A 25,350-nucleotide genomic window follows, 5' to 3' on the forward strand; every position below is an offset into this window, starting at 1 on the left:
ATAAACAGTAATCTCCCAAATGTATTACTTTTTTTTGGCTGGGGGGCCCCCTCACAATCCGATGGTATTAATAATTTATGGCACTTCCATTTTTTTTTAATATCTGAGCAAAATCGGTTCAAGTATTGTTTATAAACGGGCCCCCATTCTTTTGGCTGGGGGTATTATATCCTCCGGGGGTCAAAATCTATAACGATATGTGAAATCAATAAAACCCATAAGGAAATTGAAAAATTTAGAAATTGCATATTTGGATATTTACTTCTCACTTCCACGGAATGGAAATTAGGAGCGGTTAACAAAATTAAGCGGTATAATCCCAATCGAAGAAGGAGAATTAATTAACGCCTTAATTGAAAATTTCAAGGTAACTCATACCTGCGCGAACTGTATATATGACGTTTTATAATCAATCGGCGATACTTAGAGGTGAGTGATAAATATCGCAATAATTCATTAATGCACCCATAAACAAAGGCGTAAATACTTCCGCCTTTTGTACCGTTAATTTCGTGCTTTAATTATACGTATAGGCGAGGAATTCAATCCGACGCGTGAATTGGGTTATTACAATATAATTCGTTTATATTTAAAGAAATGTCGCCGGGGAATAATTACAAAAATTGATCTCTGTAATTCACGTAAGCGTAAAAAAATTGAATTGGCTCAAAATTGTAATTGATTCGGTTTGAAGGGCCAATTTCGGAAATCTTCCAATATTGTTGGAAACCATTTTTTTAATTAATTTTAAATGACTATAATTAATATTGAATTAATTTTCTTTAATTAATTCTGCATGAAAATTCAAAAAACTGGTTTCTTCTCAATTCTTAACCGATTTTGAACAGCACAACTGTATGCCAAATTTACAAAAAAGGGTAACCAGACGCTACACTTACCATCTCGTCTAACAAAACGCTTTGCAAGAGGAGGCGATTTTTTATCCTTCGTGAGAAGCATCCGAATGCAACTTCCTCATGCGACAGAAACGGCGCGCACCTCCCAACTATCTGGTGGCCTTTTGTTTAAGCTCATTCTTAAATACTTAACGAAAAGGTGTTATTCTTTTTCGACGCGAAACTGATTTGCATATTAAAATAATTTGGGGTTAATTTTTTGCTTGAAACAATCGCCGAACAGCGGGACCTCTCCTCGACCCTTCCGAGAAGAAAGAAGGGTAGCTCGAATGATATGCATATCATTATGATACGCACAAATTTTTTTTTTTGTTTCTATTCAGTTCCGTGTGAATCTTTTTTTAATTAATTTCGAGTAAGTAGGTACTACGCGACCGTTTGATAAACCTGTTTGTGCGCGCGGGGGGGGGGGGGCGACGGTCGTGTTTCCATATTGAAAAGCGATAAAAAATCGGGAGATACTATCTGGAAAACCATTCCGTTCACGCATTGTGCGTACGGGATGTATTTATAGGGAAAGTAGAAGGAAAAAACCGGCGGGCCGTGTGTGCGAGAGAAACGGGGATGCCATGCATTTTAGAGGAACACAATTTTATAAGTTTTCATATACGCACGCTGTGCCATCTCGTACCACGTAAAAGGCTAAACGCTCGATATACACCTAATTTTATGTTACGGTTGTATTTTTAGATATTACTTTATAGGTAGATGCTTGAAGCTTAACGTCCTGTTTTTAGAAGGTTTCTGTTTTTATTATCCCAATCATTTGCGCATCCTGCGGGATATCCCTACGAAAAACATCCCTGGCAAAGCAATCGTTTACGTTCGCCCCGAGAAGAATTTGCAAACTTTAATGACGTAAATTTGCACATTCCATACACTAAAGTGTCGTCGAAAACACGTCAGAAACACGACTCCCCAAAAAAGCCTTTCGTCACAAATATGAAGAATTCGAACCGCACGAGAGCTCATTATCTCATTATTTATGAAAAAGGTATCCTTTCGGTCAATTACAAACTAAGAAAAATCTAGTGGTCATTAGCCAAATTTCGACGTAACACATTATTCATCAAAATGGCCCATTTCAGGTGTTCTAAAATGCCAACAATCATAAAAACTGTCTACTGTCTTAAAGAACCTTTCAAGACCTTTAAGGTGCACCGGAAATAGTAATGAAACAAGAACAGTATAAAAATAAACGAGACCTTTAACGTACTTTAGGTGTTAAAAATGCAAGAATTTCAATAATGGTAAAAATTCCAGTTCGGGATGCGCACTGTAGAAATTTGAAAATTTCAACTATAATAAGAAGCTTTGGAATGCCATGTAGAATCCTCCCTAAAATGTTTGGGAGTATATAACAAGAAGAAACTCACGAGGGGCGAAGGAAGAACGAGACGAGTAGAAAAGAAAGGAAGGAAGCGAGGAGGAGATTTTTGAGGAGGTGAGAAGAAAGGGGAAGTTAAAAGCAAAATTATTTGAAAGCGAAGAAAAGATAAGTAAAAAGATACCGAAATGGAGAATCAAACCATACGAGAAAAATGTGAGTAAAAGAGAACAGAAAGATGATAAGTAAAAGGAAAGGGGCGGAAAAGAATTCCTAGGAAAACTAATAAAAAAGAAGAAGACGGTCACAGAACAAGAGGTGAATGAGGCAATTTTCCTAAAAACTACTATGAGAGTCCTGAGGACGTTTTGTGTGGGACAGTGTCACCGGGGGACATGGAATATCTCCCAGTATACCAGTGATCCCATTGTCATTTCCAAAACTCACGAGAGTACCGAGGATCTGTCATCTGGGGGAGTATTTCGCACCCCACAGACCCCCCAGAAAACGTCCATGATTATAGAACTTAGAGCGAAAAGTGTTATTGCCGAATACTCTCTTTGCTGTGGGGGGGGGGGGATATTCCATACCCCCACAGACCTCCCGGTGCTATGTTTTATGCAATACTTCTTTGCAGAAGAGGATTCGATCATTAAACAAAAAGTCCTAAGAGTAAAACCTTTTGTGGGGGAAAGTGATACCGGGGGTTCATACTCCCCCTCCCCTCATACAGTGGTTCCATTCTCCATTCTGATATTCCGAAAGGCCCCATAGTAGTCCCGAGTGTTAGAGGGAGCTCCTTTGCCGAGGATTCTCTCTGCTAAGACCTAAACGCCCCTGTTGGGGAGTATCCCCAGAAGAGGAACCGACAATTTTCCCAAAAATTTGAGAGTCCTTCAGGACAAATATGTTTGTGGGAAAAGTGATGCCGAGGGTTTGAGTGGTATACAATACTCCCCAGTATACCATGATTGCATTGTCATTTCCAGAAAGCGTGTTTACTAGGAATTCTACGGTTCTCCGTAGCTCAGCACCGAATGATTCCCAAAAATCTCCCCGTACGGAACCCTACCCCCGGTACTATGTTTTTTGCAATAACTCTATGCAGAAGAGGTTCCGCTAATTTTTCAAAAAAGCGGCAAGCGTTTGGAGGGGGAAAATTACACCGGGGGGCCTGGGTCTGGATAAGCACACCTCCCCCGTATTTCACTAGATATCAAAAAGGTATCATTTGGCCAATTAAAATTAAGAAACACCTGCTGACCAATCTTTGACGTGACACCCTAATTATCTGATCATTTATTAAAAAATGACCTTTTCGTTGATTATAATTAAGGAAAATCTTAGGGTCTTAACTAATAATCAAATTTCGACGAAACATATCCTAATTATTTCATTATTTTATCAACAACATTTCCCTTTGGTCATTTAAAATCTGGTGGTTACACCTGGTGACCTAGTGAGCAAATTTGGACTATTTATCTCACTATTTATCGCTTTTCGTCGCTTGAAATTTTAAAAAAATCAGAGGTTCTTAATTAATTACTAAAGTTCGACAACCCAATTACTTCATTATCCTTTAGATCGCCTCTAATTACAAGCGAGTTAATTCAAACGAGCACGGCAATTATCGGACATGTTTTTGTTTTCAAATTTAATTAGGGCCAACTACCACGTTGCAAATGCAATCACAACTTTGATACCAATTGTTTATCTCTAATTACGAACAATTTAATTATAATTAATACAGAAGAATTATTTGCTTAGCAGAATAGCGCTAATTACGTAATCAATTTTAATTGGCCGAATTAACAATTAACGAAATTTACAATTAAATGCTAATTATTAAAAGTAATTAATATGCGTAGTAGCTAATTAGTTTTTTGATTTAGTTTCCAAGTAATCTTTTTTTAATCTCGACAATTAATCAAGTTAATTGCAAAGCCGATAATCGGTTTCCAAATCCACACGTAATAATAAATATGAAATTCCATTTTCCATTAAATAATTTAATTTAATCATGGAAATTAGGGCGAATTAAATATAATGTTTCTTAAATCAATTAAAATCTAATTTCGCAAATTTGGTACAATTTAATTCATAAACTTCGCGTAATTAAGTTTCTTTCAAAAATTTTGTGTCATCGATAAGTAATTGAATTAAAATTATGAAGTTGAAAATGATTTTCTTAATTTTGATTATTTTAATTGCGAGAGATTGAGAAACAATGGGAGGTGTGAATCAGCACCTATCATTCGATATTACCTGACGTAAATAATTAATTTGTTGAATTTCAGGTAATTAAATATATTTGTGTAATTCTTTTTCGTTGGCTATATAATTTAAGATGTAATTACGGATACGCAATTAAATTAAATTACTTTTTATGGAGAGTTAAAAAACCACAATTACTTAAGTGACAATTTCATACAATTAAACGGTTAATTTATAATTGACATGTATACTTAGATGATTGAATAATTAAGTAACTGTTTCTTGATTATCAAAAATTCGTAATTAGTAATTAAAAAATTAAATTGTGAGGTGTTACTCTAATTTAATTGACGAAATTTGGCTATTGTAACTGCCATTCAATTAATTAACCCTAATTTCATATGAATAAAAGAAAGTTAAATTGTCGAACTTGGGTTGATAATTACATAATCTCATTTAATTAACGAAACTTTGCTATTGTAGGGAAAAAATTCGGTTTCATTAATAGGTAAATTACCGAATTGCCGCCCTAATTAGGCTAACCTGATCGAAATTACGAGCGGATTGCACGTGAAAACGCTCGATCGATGTTTGCAATTTAATTAAGAGCATATGCATAATTTATATAGATTACTCGCAGATACTACGTAATTGCTAGTAGTTGCCTCATTAAAAATATAATAGTTTTAATTATTCATGCACTGTCGTTCGTGTGTGATTGTATTCGTAATATAATTTTCTTTGGACGCGCACGTCAAAATTAAGCGAAAGGTTAGGGAAAAAAAGGAAGAAGCGTCGCATTTTCTGTTCAAATAAATAGGAGTAAGTGGTTTTCGGGGGGGCGCGCGCCCCCCCGCGTCTTACATCCGGTTCCGGCCATATTTCACCCCTTCTAAATCTACAAATCAACACGTGAAAACGCTTTTTGTATCCTCAAAATTTAAGATTTTTCCGAGTCGAAATAAAAAATGAGATTAGCGCTCGCTTCGATACGTTTTAATTCCCTTTTTGTGCAAATAAAGAGGGCGAGATTAATTTTTCAAATCGCTAAGCTCCTTTTTTGCGTCTAATTTTTTGATTGAACAAAAAGTTCTAATGAGTGCGCGACCACCATCGCTTTCACGTTGAGGCGTTTTTTTTTGCAATATAAATACGTATTCATAAGAGTTAAAATTGCTTGGATTGGGGTGTGAAAAAGTAGGGTGTCAATAAGTATTGGTTTTAGGGGCGAGAGACCATTCGTATTTTGTGTTGTCGTACGTGTGTGACGTTAAAAGAAAGATACTTACCCTTTTTATGACAATTTTTACCCCAATACCCCAGTTATTGTCATAATTACAGAGAAAGTGCAAACAAATCGCATGCATTACGAGTAAGAAGGGATTTTAGGGTTGAGGAAACAATTTTGGAAGAGATACGCTACACGGTTGAATAGAAGCCAACTCACTCGCTGGAGAGTCGTCCAACATTCTTCCAGAGTGCGCTCCGATATCGTAGAGGTCGAGTTCCTCTGCAGTTGATTGAAATCCGGCAGCGTTATTTAGAAAGCAATAGTTTAGTATACAGTTTAAAGCACAAAATCACCACACTCATGCAAACTACATAGTAATTAAATAGACCGGAATTCTTTTCCGGAATTTGGTGTAAGTTTCGTTCCAAAACATTCAAAAATTCCGGTTTTAGGGTAACTCGCCCTAAAGCCCAATTTCAAAAGCGCTTGAGAGGACCGCATGACAGCTTGAATTTTTTTGAATGTCCCACAATTCGTCTAAATTTTCTAGCTAGATTGAAACCAGGACCGGATTTTGCAAAAATTCCGGTACGTTACGATTGAATTTTGCCTAAAATCAGGAACGTTTTTAAATACTTTTTACTCAGCCGATTTGCTCAAAGGAAGGAACTTCGCCAATTCCCTCGAGTTTTCTGGGATCGTTTGTTTATTAGATTTCGCTCAATTAACATCCAGTTTGTCAAATTCCGGTACGACATGATTGAATTTGTGCCAATATTTTGAAATATGTTTCAGTCAGCCAATTCGACAATTAAAACCCTAAAAGGGAGCAATTTTCTTAAATCATTTGCTCATGTACTTTAGATGGATTAAAATCCTAGCCGAGTTTTGACAAATTCCGGTCGGTCACGATTGAATTTCGTCTAAATTCAGGAATATTTGTGAAATATTTTTTTATCGGCCGACATTAAAATTAAAACAGGAATGAATTTCATCAATTCGTTTGAATTTTCTTGAATTGTACAATCATTAGATCTAGCTCAATTAAAACCCTGGCCGGGTTTTGAAAAATTCCGGCACGTTACGATTGAATTTTGCCTAAAATCAGGAAAATTTTCAAACGTTTTCAAATTGTTTTGAATACGCCCGCATTAAAATTAAAAGAGGTTTGAATTTCGACCATTCGTTTGAATTTTCTTGAATCGCGCGATCATTTGATTTAGCTTGAGCGGTTTTTAACAAATTCGGTACGTTACAATTGAATTTTGCATAAAATCAGGAATGTTTCTAAATATTTTTTAATCGGCCGACATTGACATGAAAAAAGGATTGAATTTCGACCATTCCTTTGAATTTTCTTGAATCTCACTATCATTAAATAAAACCCTGAGCAGATTTGAACAAATTCCGGTACGTCATGATTGACTTTCGCCATTAAAATTAAAATAAGATTGAATTTCGACCATTCGTTTGAATTTTCTTGAATCACACGATCATTCAATCTAGCTCGATTAAAACTCTGACCGGATTTCAACAATCTCCGGTACATTATGATTGAATTTCATCGAAATTCAGGAATATTTTGAAATATTTTTTGTCAACCGACTTTAAAATTCAAACAGGATTGAATTTCGACCATTCGTTTCAAATTCATTTAATCGCACGATCATTCGATCTAGCTCGATTAAAACCCTGAGCGGATGTTAACAAATACCGGTACATCACGATTGAATTTTCCTAAAATCAGGAATGTTTTGAAATAAATTTTAATCAGCCGACATTAAAATTAAGACGGGATTGAATTTCGACCATTCGATTGAATTTTCTTAAATCGCACGTTCATTCGATTTAGCTAGATTAAAACCCTAAGCGGATTTTAACAAATTCCGGTATATTACGATTCAATAATTTTGCCTAAAATCAGGAATGTCTTCAAACGTTTTCAAATAGTTTCTAATTCGCTCACATTAAAATTGAAACAGGATTGAATTTCGACCATTCGTTTGAATTTTCTTGAATCGCACGATCTTTCGATCTAGCTCGATTAAAACTGTGAGCGGATTTGAATAAATTTCGGTACGTTACGATTGAATTTTGCCTAAAATCAGGAATGTTCTGAATTATTTTTTAATCAACCGACATCGACATTAAAATTAAAACAGGATTGAATTTCGCCCATTCGTTCGAATGTTCATGAATCACACGGAATATTTTCACTCGAATTTTCTATCTTTTTTAATCATTTGATTTGACCCAATTAAAATCCTGATTGGATTTTGTCAAATTCCGATACAAAACGATTGAATTTTGCCGAAATTCAGAAATATTTTTAGTCAACCGACTATTATAATTAAAACAGCAAATTTCGTTTGAATTTTCTTGTCATGATCATTTGATAACCGTGTCCGGATTTTGACAAATTTCGGTACGTTACGACCGATTTTCGCTTAAATTAAGGAATATTCGCTTCAATTACTACTCTAACAGAAATGAAACTCATCAATCCACTTGAATTTTCTTTGATTGGATCATATTATTTTGATTTCGGCCGACTAAAGCGTTAGCAGATTTTTGACAAATTCCGGTACGTTATAATCAAATTTCGCCTTAATTCAGGAATCAGCCGACATTAAAATTAAAACAAACGAAATTCGCCAATTCCTTTAAATTTTCGTTAATCGCAGGATCATTTGATCTATCACGATTAAAACCCTGAAATTCCGGTTCGTTACCATTGAATTTCTCCGATGCGTTTTTACATTAAAATTAATAGAAATGAATCTCGCCAATTCAGTTCAATTTTCTTAGATCGTTAATTCCGGCCGATTAAAATCCTGGTCGGATTTTGACAAATTGAATTTCGCCTACTTTCAAGAATAGGTTTAAATTAAAACTTTAACAGAAATTAATTTCTCTAATTTGTTTGATTTTTTTACTTGATTAATCGATTTCGGGAAATGAAAATTAAATTTAGATGTCACGAACCCGGTTTGAATTCAAGAATTTGACGGAATTTCTATTTCATAATCCGAAAATTCTCTGTCTGGAATAATGACACAATAGGATTGAATTGATTCCCGAATATTCCGTAATTATGGTTTCATTCCATTACAACTGTAACCTACTCTAACAAATTCCGGTATGTCACGATTGAGTTTCGTCAATTGGTTTGAATTACAAAACACTCTGAGATTTTGGTTTGATCGGCCGATTAGGAATCTTGTAAACTAGTCTACAACTTTTGATTGAGAAGTCTGATCGAAAAAGTACGAATTGTTTTGGATTCTACGCACCAAAATTAATAAGAAAAAGTGTTTTCCCGAGAAATTTTGGTGCAGTCGATTTTTGGTAAAAAAGGAAGGTTATACACTGCCTTTTTTTGAGGCCCTCAAAAAAAATTGTCTCAGATGGACGCGGAAAAAAATTTTTCTTGTAGAATGTGGCCTGTAGAATCCATAATTTCAAACAGTTCCAAGATTGGGCTACTAGTTCAAAAGTTACAGCCATTTGAATTTTCTTTCGAAATTGGTTTCTAGTAGGGAATGCAATCCCGCAGCAAAATCTCAATCCCGGTATTTGCGGGATTGTTAGATGTTAATCCCGCGGGATCCCGGTATTTGCGGGATCTCGCAAAACTTTAAATAAATTGCCAAATAAGCAATTCTGTGCGGTTAATTTCTGTATTAAAATAAATCGCTAATTATCACAATATTTAACAAAAAAGTACCTTCGGCCTAACTTAGAACTCAAAAAAACCTTACCTGTAAAGCACAAAAAGTCTTCTAAAGTGCCTCAAAAATCATAGTACATTTTTAACGAAAAAAGTTTAACAATTATTTAAAAAATAATTCGCCGTTATCAGTTTCATTAACAAAGTAAACAGAGTCGTCCCCTTGCCCGACAAATTCCTCAGTCCCGCAAATCCCGCGGGATCCCGCTCCATTTATGTGCGGGATTAATCTCCCAAAAACGCTGCGGGATCCCGGTACCTATTTCGGGATCCCGCAATCCCGGTATTGCATTCCCTACTTGTAATTTCAGATTTCGAGGTTTGTATTTAAGACACAATGAAATTAACTCAATTTAAATGTTCAAAATTCGGTTTCGGTCGTCAGCTTAATTTGATTTCGGGTTTGAAAATTCCGTCAGCAAAGACAGACGCCCAAATTTATCTGAATTTTTAGTAAAATTACCGAATTAAATTGTAACTTTGTTAGAAAAACGCAAACGGATTGAAATCTGTCCGAAATATATATTAATTTAATTTGATGACGCTACAAAAAAACTTGATTCTGTAGAAACTTTGGAGTCTCTGCTAAATCTTTAATTAAAATATACCGCTTAATTAAGTGATGCTGCGGTCATTAACAAATATTTTGACGAATTCGAACTTGAATTGAAAGTTTCGGAGGTCCGAATCATTACCGGAATTCTCAATTTAGAATGTGGGAGTTACAAGTAAATTTTCCGAGTTCTACTAGTGAAATCAAAATTTTGCGAAATTTACACAAATTCCGGTTTTATCCAGAAATTGTTACTAAAGGAATTTTAAGGAATTTGGCATTTACCGAAATTCAAGTTAATCTTCTAGTCCTATTTACGCAATTTCATATCTGTTAAGTGACCTAGTTCCGGTTTCAACCTTCAAATCAAATGGATTCAATAATTCGGAAGAAACGATTCGGAGAAATTTTTCGCTTTTGAAGCTTATTGTACAGATTTAACGAATCTCTTGGAATTTAAATTAATCCGGCAATCCGAAATTTGCCTTCGTAAATTCCGGTTTGACTTCAACTGAATACGAAGTGTATCAAATAAGAAGTCGCTTGCATTACCCATAAGTTTCGCTTAAAGTTTTATTCTATTACTAACGAAGAATTGAACCAGAATTCAATTTTTTTAATTAAATAATCGACTTCATCCAGAATTTGACAAATTTCGGTATGGCAGAATTCAAGAATATTTTGGGAGTCAGGAATGGCCAACACATTTAATCGCCGAATTAGCAAATTTTTCTATGAATTTCAGACGAATTTTAGTATGTACGGAAAACTTTGATCAAGGCGAATTTGAACCAAAATAAAGTTTGCTTGGTACGTGCTTGTACTTTAAAATTCGTACAAATTCCGGAATTCAAAATTGGGGAAAATTCTAACATTTCAATCGTCATTCTAAATTACAAATTTTGACAAAAATAAATTCCGGTTGCGCCAAATTCACATTCCGATTTGCCTTGAATGTGGTGGCGAAATTTGAGTTTCGTGCGTCCTTTCACCAAAAGTGAATTCTGAATTCAGCGAACAAACAAATTTGGGGAAATTGTACAACCATAAATTCGGGTCTAAAGAGTAAATTTCACTTTCACATGAAATTTCGTCATCGCAGAGTGCAATTCTCCTACTGAAGAAGAGCTCCAAAATTCACACGCATTTCACAGTTTGTGTAAATTTTAACAGAAAATTCCGGTTTTCGGTTAAATTTCGTTTATTGTCGAGAGACAATTTTGAATTCTGTAAATTTTGTTTGAGATTCCTGTAGGGGAAATTGTAAATTTAGTGAAATGTCGGCGAACTTTAAATGAATCTGGAAAATTCTATTAAATGGGCGGAATAAGATTGTTAAGAATTTGACATCAAGCTTCTTCTACATTTCATATTAGATTATTTCTCCGAATTTGACCGGTTCTTATTCAAATTTTTCCTTTGTCAATTTTACTTAATTCTGATTTAGTATTCAAATTTTATTCTTGCAAATTCCGGTTCGTAATTCTCATGATATTATTGACCGAGAATTTAGCCAATTTGTAGCGGAATTCAATGAATTAAACAACACTAATATGATTTCTTATTGTATAATTGCTAAACAAATAGGGGTTGGTCCTTTCTTAAATTCCGGTTTGACCACAAATGAATCCGGTTTCATTCAAATTACGTTTATTGCTGAAAGCTAATCCCAAAGTCGGCTGAATTTTATTTACCTTTGAATAACAGCACACGATTATACATCATATTCGATCATTTTAACGTCCATGAATTTCGGTTCTTAATCCATGTCATACCGCATGCAAAAAATTGTGAATTTAACGTAATTCTGGGTGAATTTAAATTTATTTGTTATGCTCTTCTGAATTTCAGAAATTTCAGTTAGGTTTTCTATGAACGAATTGATGGAATCAATTGAAGATTGTTCGGTATGGGCTTGTAACAAATTGACGTCAGTAAATTCCGGTTTTCACAGTTTTACTCTACGACGAACTCGAGCGCATTTGGAAAATTCTAACTTTCACATATTCCGGTTTCTCTTTAATGCGGCGGAAATTATTCCGTCAATTTGAACGAGAATGGACACTGCACTTCGTAAACGTTAAATTGGATCATTTTAATGTCCGAAAATTCCGGTTCCTAATTTCATGATACTTGCATACAAACAGTCGCGAATTTAGGCGGAATTCAAACGAGTTTTCCGGAATTGACACTTTCATAAATTCCGGTTTGACTATACGTGAATTCAGTCGATGGAAGAATTCCGTCAGAATTTGGGGGGGAGACGACATGCACATGCAATTCAATTCGAATTGGTACATACCTGTAATTCGTTAACGAACTTCTCGCTCATCTTGTTGTCCGCCGTATGCGCGTTTTGCAGATGTTGCTGCTGCTGGGACATTTGCTGGGCGAGCTGCTGCTGGGCTAGCGCGTGGGCGTGTGCCTGCTGGGTGTGCGGTGGCGGGCTGCCCATTTGCTGCTGTTGCTGCTGCTGTTGCTGGTTGTTCGTCGGCGGTTGCTGTTGTTGCTGAGGTTGCGAGTTGTTTTGTGTTGGCGCGAGCGAGTTTTGGTTTGGTGTCTGGACTGTTTGCGGCTGCATTTGCGTGTGCTGCTGCTGCTGTTGTTGTTGCTGAGCGTGGGCCTGCTGTAGTGCCAGCGCTCCTTGGGTGATGACGTGATTTTGGCTGCTGTTGTTGCTTTGCTGCGATGGCGAGTGTGCCGGTATCGAGTTTGTCGAGCCGGGTACCGGCGAATTTTGATTCGAATTCGACAAATTTTGGGCCATGCTTTGGGGAGGTCCGCGCGCCTGGTTCCAGAAATCGTTGGTCATGTTGAAGACCGGCCGATTTTTGACGTCCGTCATCGATGGTATTTGTAAGCTTAACGGAGTCGCTCGCAAGTCTAGTGCGGCGTTCTCTTGAATTTTGAATGAGTTTTGTAGCCACTTTGCTACGAGATTTTCATGTTCGACTTTAATGTTGTTTAATAACGTTTGGTCCTCCGTGGTGAAAATTTTTACGATTTTCGGTCACTCAAAGGGAATTTCGGCCGATTCTTGCGGCGGCTATTTTCGTGCAGCGTCTCGTGCACGCGTTTGTACTTTACAGGATTTTGTTTTTTTTTCGCTAAAAAACGCTGTCGTCAATATTGCACTAAATCAAAGTAGGCCTCGTCGACTATGTTTTGTTTCATCAGACGACTAGATTAATACTAAGGAGGAACCACGTTTTAGTTGTAGTGTTAAAAGGGGCGATATTCCGTCTCACTCTTCCTTTTTTTTTACACGACAGCTGTTTTCTTAATTTGTTTTACCCTTTTTAAGGTCCGCTATTGTACTTAACGTTTCAGTACTGATCTGAAACACAACAAAAACAACAACTTGAATCGCTTCCGTACGCATCAAAATTAACAAGTAATGGTCAAGGCAAATTTGGGGAAACTTTGGTGTTGTCACGTGTGTCACGTGTGTGTATCAAAGGGGACAGTACGCCACTGTCGCATTTTGAATTTCAAAGACATGCAAAAATACTCACAAACTCTAAGAAATTGCACTAAAAGGCCTACAGATTGCACACACTCGGCGTAAACGTCGCGACCGAGCACCCCCGTTTACAAGAAAAAACTTGTAAGAAATTTATCTTATAGCTTGGACTTCGCGCTTTCACCCCCAAAAGTGTCGTCGCGATGCGTCTAAACGATAAGAAAGTCGGTTGATAACTAAGAAAATCGTCGGCGTCGCGAAAAGACGACCAGCGTCTGAAAACGACGCCTTTAAACTCTTGAAAATAAGGGTAGAAACATAGCAGAGAAGATTTAACATATACAAGTACAATGTGCCAAAGCGAGAACGCTGCAAAACATCGACAAGGAACGAGCGAGACGCATATATGCAAGAACGACGTATCAAACAGGGACGGAGCGCGTCAGCAAGGGTTGCAACTGAGATAGTTTTATACAAGTCTAATATGAAAAGCAAGGAAAGCACAACCTTAGAATTGTATCTTAGGGTGGCGCATGCGCTTTTTTCGGGAAGTTTAAGGAGTGAACTCGCGGAGTTCTCCCCTCTACTCTTGCGGAAAAAATTACAACTTGTTATTTTTTTCTTCATCCCCACCCTTATCGAGGGGAAGTTATCGCAAATAGTATACGCGCGATTTTCTTGGCGAGCTTTTTTTCCACGCGTCCGTCGCGGTAAACGGACGAACCCCCGTCGAAAAAAATCGTGCGGGATGACTCATTTTTTCTTTCCCCTAGCTCGCCCCTACCACAATATTTTTTTCCTTCGCGCGCTCACCCAACCCCCGATCTTATTTTTTTTCTAAATCCCACCCCCGATGACCGGCCCATTTTTTTTCCTCGGCCAACGCGTGCGATCTCGATCGCGCCCTTAAGATTTACGCGAGTCGAGCGATCGCCGCGGTTTTTTCGAACGGCGCGGCGGCCCGCATATAAAAAGGGTTGAAATTTCGCTTTCGGACGCGGCCCTTCTACTACAGATGTCTCTGGCTGTGCGAAAGGGGTTAAATTGCTCGCGCTCGACCCTTCGGTTTCTCGTTTGCTCCACTTCCAAAGTTTGCGGTGATTGTTACGACTGCTTCGCCCGATTAAATTATTTTTGTGGAAACGAAGTGCGTCCAAGAATTTATTTTTTCCAAATACCTTTTTGTGCGTTATGCGCCATTTTTAATCCAAACTTCTGATTCTTAATGTGAGCCGGAAGTTTTTAGATACCTCAACTATCAATTACTGTGGACGCACTCACGTTTCACGTTCCCATTTTAAAAATTCCAATTAGTGCCTATTAGCAATTATGCGCCTCTCTGTAAATTTACACATAAGAAATTAAAATTACTTTGGTAGAAACCAAGTGACACATTTTCGCAGCGTATCGCTTACTTTTTAGTTTTTTAGTTTGGAGAAATTTTTTCAAACATTTTTGTGCGCTATTAATTAGCGCATAAGTTACGGGCGCCCTTTATGATGTTAGGTATAGTAAAGAAGTAAAAAAAACGTATTGATACCCACCAGATTAGCGTGCAATATTCGATTTTTCCCCTTAATTCTGAAGTAATTTATCCGATAGTTTCATCGCTTAATTAATTGTAATTAAATTTAATTAAAAACGTCAATACGTAATTTCAAGCTTCTTCAACTCAATCTTCTTCGCGCAAAATCATTATTAGTTAATTTATACGCACCCCCAGCTCTGAAAAATTGAAGATTCTTCGAAAGGTTGCATCTAAAGATCGCTTTATCATAAAATTTCATAATAATTAATCTAATTATTTAATCTAATTAATTTACTTATTTAATCTAATTAATTTACTTATTTCATCTAATTAATTTACTTATTTAATCTAATTAATTTACTTATTTAATTAAAAAAAGTCAAATCTAATTAAAAATTCAGTGTGTACTTTGGGGTATTCCAGACATCCTGGTGCTACGTCCTCTGTAGCACTTCCTAGGAAGACAGGATCTGATAATTCGTGCTCTGACACTAGCACTACCACGTGAGTCCTGAAGGGTAAATGTTTTGTAGATGAAGGTGCTACCGAGGGGTCTGGGGGGTATAGAATACCCATCAGCAAAGAAACAATGGATGGCCATTTCTTGAAAATGATGTTGCAAGTAGTGCAGACGTAGCACCCGGTAGTCTGGGGAGCATAAAATACCCCCCCCCCCCCCCCCCCAGCAAAGAAAGAATGGATGGCCATTTCTTGAGTGTCAATTTATTTTCTTTAAATTAGGATTAGTCATTTTTAAGTGAAATAAATAAAATTACTACTTAAAAAAGTTTCAGTTTTTAGTTTATTTTTTTATTTAAAAAAAGTAAACACGAAGGTTCCAGTTTTTTAAAATTTAACCTTACGCACTCGAAATAACTATTTGCTACTTGATACACACACTCAGCTTTCAAAGATTAAAGATCCTCGAAAAAGGTTGCCTCTAGTACTCCTTTTGTTTATGAAATTAACGAATTAATTAATCTGATAATTCTTTAATTAAAAAGTATGATACTGGAAGTTTTTTCAATTTATTATGCCTGAAAACTACGTTCAATCTTTTTAATCTAAGTAAAAACAATTAATGTAGAAATCTAGTGTCACCAATTTATTTTTTTTTAATTAAAAAAAATTGGGCACTTCTTATAGCTTAACTGAAAACCTTGAGATTAGCTTGCAGAGTTCCATTCTTAATTAATTAATTCGCTTTTCATTCAAGAAATGAATACAAAGGTTCAAGTTTCTTTAATGTAACCTTCTTCACGCGAAATAACTATTTGCCGCTACCTACACGATACGCACCCCTTCCTCAATCACTTTAAAGATCCTCCAAAAAGGTTGCATTCAGCATTCAATTTTTGATCAAATTTCTCAATTATTAATTTAATTATTGTGTTTCTATAATTAAAACGTCTCTTCAATTTACTACTTGCTTAACTTTTTTTTATTAAAAAAATCAATCGACTTTTTCATTTGCTGAGGGGGGGGGGCGGGGTATGTCTTATTGACTTTTTTAAATTAAATAATTAGATTAATTCATTCAGAAATTTTATAATAAATTGTTCTTCAATTTTTGAGATCTGGGGTGCGTATAAATTAGCCAAGAATTATTTCGCGAGAAGAAGGTTAAATTAAAGAAGCTTGAACCTACGTATTGACTTTTTAAACTACAAATTAAATTAAGTAGTAAAATAGTCAGAATTAAAAAAAAATCGAATAATGCGCCACAATTTGACGAAACTTGAATTTTCGTAATTTCCCAATTAAACAAATTAATTAAAGAGTAACATAATACGATAAATTAAATAATTCAAAATTAAGTCAAAAAATCGGATTCTTCACCCCAATTTAGAGATAAAGCTGCAGACAGCAATAAATTTTTCATTTCACCTAATATAAGAAATTTTATTTAGAAAATAAGTAAATTAAAAACACTGTATTTCTATATTGATTTTTTTAAAATAAACCATAGTTCAACAAATAATAAATTAAAGAAATGTTGAATTATTTAATTCATCGTATTATTTTACTACTTAATTTTTAATTAGGAAAGTCAGTACGAAAATTCAATTTGACCTTCTAGATTAATTAATCTAATTATGTAGGTAACCTAATTCATATAATTCTTTAATTTAAAAAAAGTCAATAAGAGTATTCAAGTTCTTCACGGGAAATATGTGAAAAGCAACAGGTATTCAAAAGCACCCATTAATTAATTAATCTAATGATTATGCTGCTACTTTAATTAAAAAATTTCTGCAATTTATTACTTCTTAAACTATGTTTGTATTGTGTTTTTTAAAAATTAAAACTTCTCACTAAAGAATTTACGAGAATTCACCTTTTTTACATTTTTTTTTAAGGGAGAAACTTGCAGCTTCATATTTTTTTAAGTAATTTAATGTCAGATTCACTAATTAATTAAGAAAGTTAATCACAAATCGAGCTCTGCATGCAACCTTTTTCGGGAATCTTTTATTTTTTTGCGAGCTGGGTGAAAAAGGTCACGTTGAAGAAACTTCGTAACGACTTCTTTAATTAAAAAACGAATTATACTGAAATACTGAAAAGGGTTTAATAATTCAGACTTACGGATTTCTGTACTCCAGTTTGAAGGTTCTTAATTTTTAGTTTGTAAGATAGATAATCTGTTTAAAAATAAAAAATTCCAATTAAAAAACAATAAAACAAAAAAACTGGATTTCCATAGGTATATTGATTTCATTAATAAAATAAAGGTTAAACATAGTTTAAGAGAAACAGTAAATTAACAAATCCGGCAGTTTCATATTATTTTAATTAAACTACTTGAATAATTAGACTAATTTATTAACTACAAAATTTGGTTATGGTTATGGTTTGTTATCAAGTTGCGCGTGAAGAAAGCTAAATTGAAAGAACTTTTAATTAAAAAATAAATGAAGCAGTAAAATAATCGGAACTAATAATTCAGAATTTTAAAAATGGAATTATATGTGCTGCAATTGAATAACCAGGTTAGTTAATTAACTAATTAAGAGATTTGATCAAAAATCGAGCTCTAGGCGCAATTTCTTTCTGAGATTTTTAATTTATGAAAGCCGTGTGTGACTATTTCGCGTGGTCACTTGAATTTCCGTACCGATTTTGCCTCGGATTTTCCTAATTGAAAAATTTAGTAGTAAAACAATATGACAAATTGAATAATTCAAAATTAAGTAAAAAAATCGAATCCTGCATCCTAGTTTGAGATTTTTTTATTTTTGAGAGCTGTAATAAATTCATTATTTTACATAAAAAATGAAATTTTAATAGAAAAATAAACTGCTCAATTGCTATTTTGATTGTTTAATAAAAACGAAAATTAAACAAAGTTTGGAAATAATAAGTTGAATAAGTTAATTTTAAATAATTACCTAAATTAACTAATAAAGAAATTTTATGATAAATGGATCTCTAGATGCGCAACCTTTAGGAGAATCTTTAATTTTTGAAAATTGGGGGTCCGTTTTAATTAGCCAATAGTTATTTCGCGTGAAGAAGGTTAAATTAAAGAAGCTCGAACCCTCCTATTAGGTAAGTTTTTTAAAACTTAATTTTGAATTATTTATTTCATCGTATTATTTTACTGCTTAATTACTTTTTTAATTAGAAACTCAGCACGAAAGTTTCTTTAATTTGACTTTCTTCACGCGAAATATCTAAGTAACTAGTTGCTACTTGATAGCTACTCAGATACAGCTTTCAAAAATTAAAGATCAAATCTCTTAATTAGGTAATAATCTGCGGTTATTCAATTGTTCGATATTTTTTAATTCTGATTATTTTACTACCTACTTCATTGATAGGCAATACGTAGGTGCCTGTTTCTTAAATTTAGCCTTCTTCACGCGAAATAATTATTTGCTAGACGCGTACTAGATTTCCAGAGCTCAATTTTTCACTTAATTAAGGTTCTTCAAACTTTAAAAAGTCTCATCGTTTTAACCAGCTCTCAAAAGTACATAACGATCCTTTTGGATCAAATTTTTTAATTAATTAATAAATTAATTCAAAAAATTAATAGGAATGTGTTAAATTTAAATCATCCAAATTTCTCGTGAAGTAAACAAAATGGCTGAATATTTGCTGCAAAATTTCTAAATGATTTAGCAAATTGTGCTTTACTGAAATAAATCAAAAGCTCCTACCTTCTGTTGAATTAAAAAAAGCAAAGCGGTTTTTCCGTTACAGCTAATGAGGCGAAAGGCAGGCGAATTCTTTTGCCCCGGGCGAAATGCGAAAAATTCATTCCCGAAACAATAATAATCGTAGGGGTGAGTTTACGCGCGTTAATGCGGAATCGTGACAATTAATTGACGGTTGGGCATCTTTGAAAAATTCACGCGAAACAAAGGATTCGCCCCCAATTTTTCGGAACCCCTAATGGCCGTGAAAAGCGACAAAATTCACAAAGGAAAAATCTTACCGAAACCGATCCCTTTTTAAACTGCATCGCGGAGGCACTCGAACTGCAAAAATTTCTCATGTGAACTTGAAACCATTTTATCTATCTGATAAAAGAATTTTTAAAAAAATTACCCCATTTAGAAGATTAGTGGAAATAATTATTGATAGCGTTAAACGCGTTAACGCTATCCTTTCACCATTTCGATTCGAAAATTGATAAAACGGAAAATTTCCTCGGCGCGATAAGCCATACCAAGCGGGGTGGCGAATTTTCGCGCGGAGGGGGCGGGGGGCGGCAGAATTGCGGAAATCGGTAATTTTTTTTTCATCTTCTTAATATAAAATTTAAGATGGCCGAGCAAACAATCTATTTTTATCGCCATCGGTACAAATTGCCTCATCTAATATTTGTAGAAGCCATTTTTTTCGCAAATTTTTCTCTACCATCGCAAATTATGCAAATTTATGCCTCTAATTACATACGCGTGCGAATCACGTCGGCGGCGCCTACTACGTCGAAAATTCGGGGCGAGAGAAAAAAAAATGGTCGAGGGGGAGGACCGCTGTTATCACTTCAATATTTATCACTAACCAATTAAAGACGAGGTTCAAGTTCATTCCCGCACATTTTCGCACCACCCGCACTTTAACCTCAAAGGTTTCGCACTTCTCGCTCACGAGGAACTTTCGGGAAAATTTTCAATTTTTTTAGCGCCTCTCGTAGCCGTGCCGAAAATTGCGTCCATTTTCCCGTACTTATCTATGATTTAGAGTTTAAGAAACATTTGAGCATCTTAGTTGTAAGAAAGCTGCACTTAGAATCGAAGGCGGCTTGCAAATAGTGGGGACGCAGAAATTGCATAAGGAAAAGTGAGAGAAATGCATTTCAACGATGCACCAAACAAAGACGAATGTCTACTGTATTAAGTGTATGTATATAAAATAGACTTATGCATTTCTTAGTGCGGATCTCAATTTCGCTAAGCGGATTTTTATCTATTTACTCGTCCTTTTGTTTTTCGCCAGGTGGGGCCCCCGAGGCGATCGCCGAGAGAAGGGGGTGGCACAAATCTACCCAATTTTCCGCCTAAAAATAGAGCGTTTTATTGTAAAAAGTAATCGCTTAATACGAAAATAAACGCGATTAAAACAAAAGACGTCGAAAACAAAGAAAATCCTCGAAATGCATTTCTTAGTGCGCATCTCAATTTCGCTAAGCGGATTTTTATCTATTTACTCTTTTGTTTTTCGCCAGGTGGGGCCCCCGAGGCGATCGCCGAGAGAAGGGGGTGGCACAAATCTACCCAATTTTCCGCCTAAAAATAGAGCGTTTTATTGTAAAAAGTAATCGCTTAATCGAATAATAAACGCGATTAAAACAAAAGACGTCGAAAACAAAGAAAATCCTCGAAATCGACTTCCAAAATCGCATTAGTCATTTGGATCGGGTGGCTTCCACAAAGCAACGGTCCCTGCAGGTCTTCGCAAGTTGAAATTCAAAACGTCAACAGTCCAAGATCTCTGTCGGAAAACCATTTTAAGATTCGGTAATCAAAAATGCAGAATTTTTAAAGCTTCTCCAGGACTCTTTAGGCGATGAAAAGAATTCCGCAATTTCCAAAAAGGCTTCGTTGAAATTCGAAGACGATTTCGCGACGGTTTCACAATATACTCTCGAGAATTCCAAATCGTCCAAGAATAAGAATAAGAATCGAACATCTGAATCATGCCCATTAAAAAGCTTAGAAACACAAAAATTCCAAAATCAGTCTAAGACAATTAAGAAAGAAGCAGAGCAGAAGATCTTTAAGAAAACTTGAAGAAGATTCGAAAAGAATCTATAAATAATAACATTTCCAGATGATATGATGTTAAAGAAGTAGGAGAAGAAAAGGCGATTCCAAATTCTAAAAAACCCTTGGGAAAATAAAATACCTACAAGGTGATTGTTAACAACTAATAATTCTGATACAAAACAAAATTGACCTAGAATGCGAATAATATGATTGGAATTGAGCTTAATCCCACTTTACAACCAACTTTTAACGTTAAAAATGCACGTATACAGGGTGTCCCATCGTTATTGCAAGTGCAGAAGCCAAATAAAATGTCCGCATGGCGTCATCAAAAGATAATTCTGACACTGACTTCAAGAGGATATGTTTGTCAGACTCCTCCCCAAAACCGCCTCCCTCACCACTCCAATGACATTTTGTCGAAAGTTGTCATATCGAACGTGTCACCGGAGGGTCTGGGGGCTATGGAACACCCCCTAATATACGAATAGTATATTTCTGTGTGTATACAATGTTCTCATGGCGATAATGATGATTCTAGGGAATGATCATTGAAGTTTTCTGTACTGGGGGAGGGAGGGGGGTATCCCATACCTCTCAGACTTACCATCCTCTCCCTTATAACTTATAGGGAAGAGAACATTGAATGGAATACCTCTCATGGAAGAACGTTTTAATGTTCTCTCCTACAACTGTCACAAGATCTTCGTATACTGGGGGGTATTCCATACCCCCCAGACCCCCCGGTTCTACACCCTTTTCCAAATCGGAAAGTGCACATACTAAACTACCATATTTTTGGAAATGGACCATAAAAACTAAGAAGAATACCTCTCAGATTCAGTCCCATATGGAAAACTACCACAACAGTTCATCGGGATAAGTGTTTTGTGAGGGAGGGTAGTACCGGGGGGCCTGGGGGGTATGGAATACCCCCCAGTACACAAAGACTTACCATATAATAGTTATACTTATAGGGAAGAGAATATTGAATGGAATACCTCTCATGGAAGAACGTTTTAATGTTCTCTCCTACAACTGTCACATTATCTTCGTATACTGGGGGGTATTCCATACCCCCCAGGCCCCCCGGTTCTACATCCTTTTCCAAATCGGAAAGTGCACATACTAAACTACCATATTTTTGGAAATGGACCATAAAAACTAAGAAGAATACCTCTCAGATTCAGTCCCATATGGAAAACTACCACAACAGTTCTTCGGGATAAATGTTTTGTGAGGGAGCGTAGTTCTGGGGGGTATGGAATCCCCCCCAGTATACAAAGACTTACCATAGAATAGTTATAACTTATAGGGAAGAGAACATTGAATGGAATACCTCTCATGGAAGAACGTTTTAATGTTCTCTCCTACAACTGTCACAAGATCTTCGTATACTGGGGGGTATTCCATACCCCCCAGACCCCCCGGTTCTACACCCTTTTCCAAATCGGAAAGTGCACATACTAAACTACCATATTTTTGGAAATGGACCATAAAAACTAAGAAGAATACCTCTCAGATTCAGTCCCATATGGAAAACTACCACAACAGTTCATCGGGATAAGTGTTTTGTGAGGGAGGGTAGTACCGGGGGGCCTGGGGGGTATGGAATACCCCCCAGTACACAAAGACTTACCATATAATAGTTATACTTATAGGGAAGAGAATATTGAATGGAATACCTCTCATGGAAGAACGTTTTAATGTTCTCTCCTACAACTGTCACATTATCTTCGTATACTGGGGGGTATTCCATCCCCCCCAGGCCCCCCGGTTCTACATCCTTTTCCAAATCGGAAAGTGCACATACTAAACTACCATATTTTTGGAAATGGACCATAAAAACTAAGAAGAATACCTCTCAGATTCAGTCCCATATGGAAAACTACCACAACAGTTCTTCGGAATAAATGTTTTGTGAGGGAGCGTAGTTCTGGGGGGGATGGAATACCCCCCAGTATACAAAGACTTACCATAGAATAGTTATAACTTATAGGGAAGAGAACATTGAATGGAATACCTCTCATGGAAGAACGTTTTAATGTTCTCTCCTACAACTGTCACAAGATCTTCGTATACTGGGGGGTATTCCATACCCCCCAGACCCCCCGGTTCTACACCCTTTTCCAAATCGGAAAGTGCACATACTAAACCACCATAGTTTTTGAAAATGGACCATAAAAACTAAGACCACGATATTTTGGATTATAGAATACCTCTCAAATTTTATAGTCCCATATGGAAAACTACCACAACAGTTCTTCGCGCTCAATGTTTTGTGGGGGAGCGTAGCACCGAGGAGTCCGGGATACTCCCTCAGTATTCTTGCAAAAAAATAATTGGATGTGACGTATTATGCTTTCCTGATACAAACTTTTAAACTCTTTAAGGCCCTTCTAAAGCCCTCAAAGGTCTGACAGAGACTCTAAAGGCCACTAAAGAGCTATGGAGGCAATTAAAAACTTTTGAAGAGAAAACATTTATTTGGTGACACATGAAAGTTCTCAAATAGGTATACCCTGAAAAACCAATAGACCTCTCACAGGTTGTTAAAGACCTTTAGAAATAAAGACCAACAAACGCTATCAGTCCCAAAAAGACTAAGCTTCCTTAGACCCTCTAAAAGACTCTTAAAATCCCTCAAAGAGTCAAAAAAGCACTTAGAGGCTTAACTTTTCAATATAAAAGCTCCTGGAAAAGCCTTGGAAATTCTTTGCGACTCATAAAAAATTGAAGCCCTCTTAACCCGTGTTTTAAAACCGTATTAATGACTCTTAATGTCTATAGATTTCAAAAGGCTCACGGTACCCTCTTTTTTGGAAGTTGTAATATCCTTTACATTTGCAAGATCTGTAGACTCTGAGAGACTTTTGCAAACTCTTACAATTGGTGACCATTAAAAGCTCTTAATTACTGAAATACCTTTAAATCCACATCGGTCGTAAAAGCTCTTTGTAATTCGGATATTTAAAGCTGTTAAGGCTGCTTAGGTCATCCAAAGGCTGGAGAGACAATTGAAGGCTCTGAAAGACCCCTTAAAGTTTCTGGGAGACTTTTAAGATTTCTTTAAAATACTTAAGAATCAATAAAACCTGTCTAGGACAGTCCTAAAACTTCTTTGAAACCTATTGAGAATCATTAAACACCTTTGAAATCCCTTAAAGGCTCTTAATCATTAAACACTCATTAAAGACATGGATACATTTTGAGGTGCATGAAAACTGATTGCGCTTAACGTCTTTTGCAGGCTTATAAAGGAAATTAAAATCTGGGAAAAATTTCAGGAGTTTGTCAGTTTTCCCCTCCAAGTGGTACCATGCAATGTAAGTGTTAAAAATAAAAAAAACAAGCTTTGAAAACAAAGGTTTTTTGAATTTTTAATTTGAAATTATTCCCGAGTTACCTAGGACTACAAGACCATTTCAAGCGATCCTATACAATTACAAGGAAGTGTTTTTGCTTCAAAAAATCCAAAGGAATCTACTTTTTTTGGTACTGTGGAGCCGGATCGAAATCCTCAATTGTATAAAACCGATCGATAAAGACAAATTAAAATAAATTTCGAAAAAGATTGCCTAAACACTTGATAAGTTTATGCATTTTCCGCGTGCATGTAAGTTATCTACATGACAAATACACGAGGTCCTCGCGCAAACCCCTGCGGGCCCCTGGCGTTTTTTACGCCCGTTTGCGTCAAATACAAAGAAGCAAACGAGGTTAGTCGCGAGGTGTCATTAAAAAAGAGGGAATTAACGTAAATCTCTTCTCATTGGTAAAATTCCAATATTTAAGTAACTTTAGTCGCTGTTGCATAAGAAACTGCGTCTTAAAAGTTTTAATTAGATCTACCCGTCTCGCTCCAACATCAAACAAAGATTCGAATTGAAAAAAGGACAAAGAGTAAGAATTAGCTAATGTTTTAACAGTGATAAAAGTGATATAGATTTATAAAAATCGGATAAGGCATATGACACAAGCGTCACGCCAAACTCGTCCCTAACGAGTGCGCGTTTTAAATCCATTGCGAAGAAATTACAACTTTGATCTAATTTTTGTACTTAACCCAGATAAAAAGAGTATTTATAGAGAACATTTTTCAAGGGTAAAATAAAGTTAACGGATTACTAATGCAATGCCGTCGCTGGCGTCGATTACTCGAAATT

The 25,350-nt window shown here is 35.9% G+C and overlaps 1 protein-coding gene across 1 annotated transcript in view; it reads right to left on the minus strand.

Moving 5' to 3' along the window:
• The window catches only part of LOC116161725 (myoneurin), a gene marked incomplete in the record, with an annotated part of 113,269 nt that extends 93,033 nt beyond the window's left edge, over positions 1-20,236 (minus strand). Inside the window, 3 exon segments of the mRNA XM_031475180.1 lie at positions 5,906-5,993; positions 12,276-13,309; positions 19,981-20,236. Of these exon segments, the coding sequence (XP_031331040.1) occupies positions 5,906-5,993; positions 12,276-12,817 (630 nt within the window).
• Between the last annotated feature and the right edge of the window lie 5,114 nt (positions 20,237-25,350).

Source organism: Photinus pyralis, unplaced genomic scaffold, assembly GCF_008802855.1.
Source record: "Photinus pyralis isolate 1611_PpyrPB1 unplaced genomic scaffold, Ppyr1.3 Ppyr1.4_LG10, whole genome shotgun sequence".
Lineage (NCBI taxonomy): Eukaryota > Metazoa > Arthropoda > Insecta > Coleoptera > Lampyridae > Photinus > Photinus pyralis.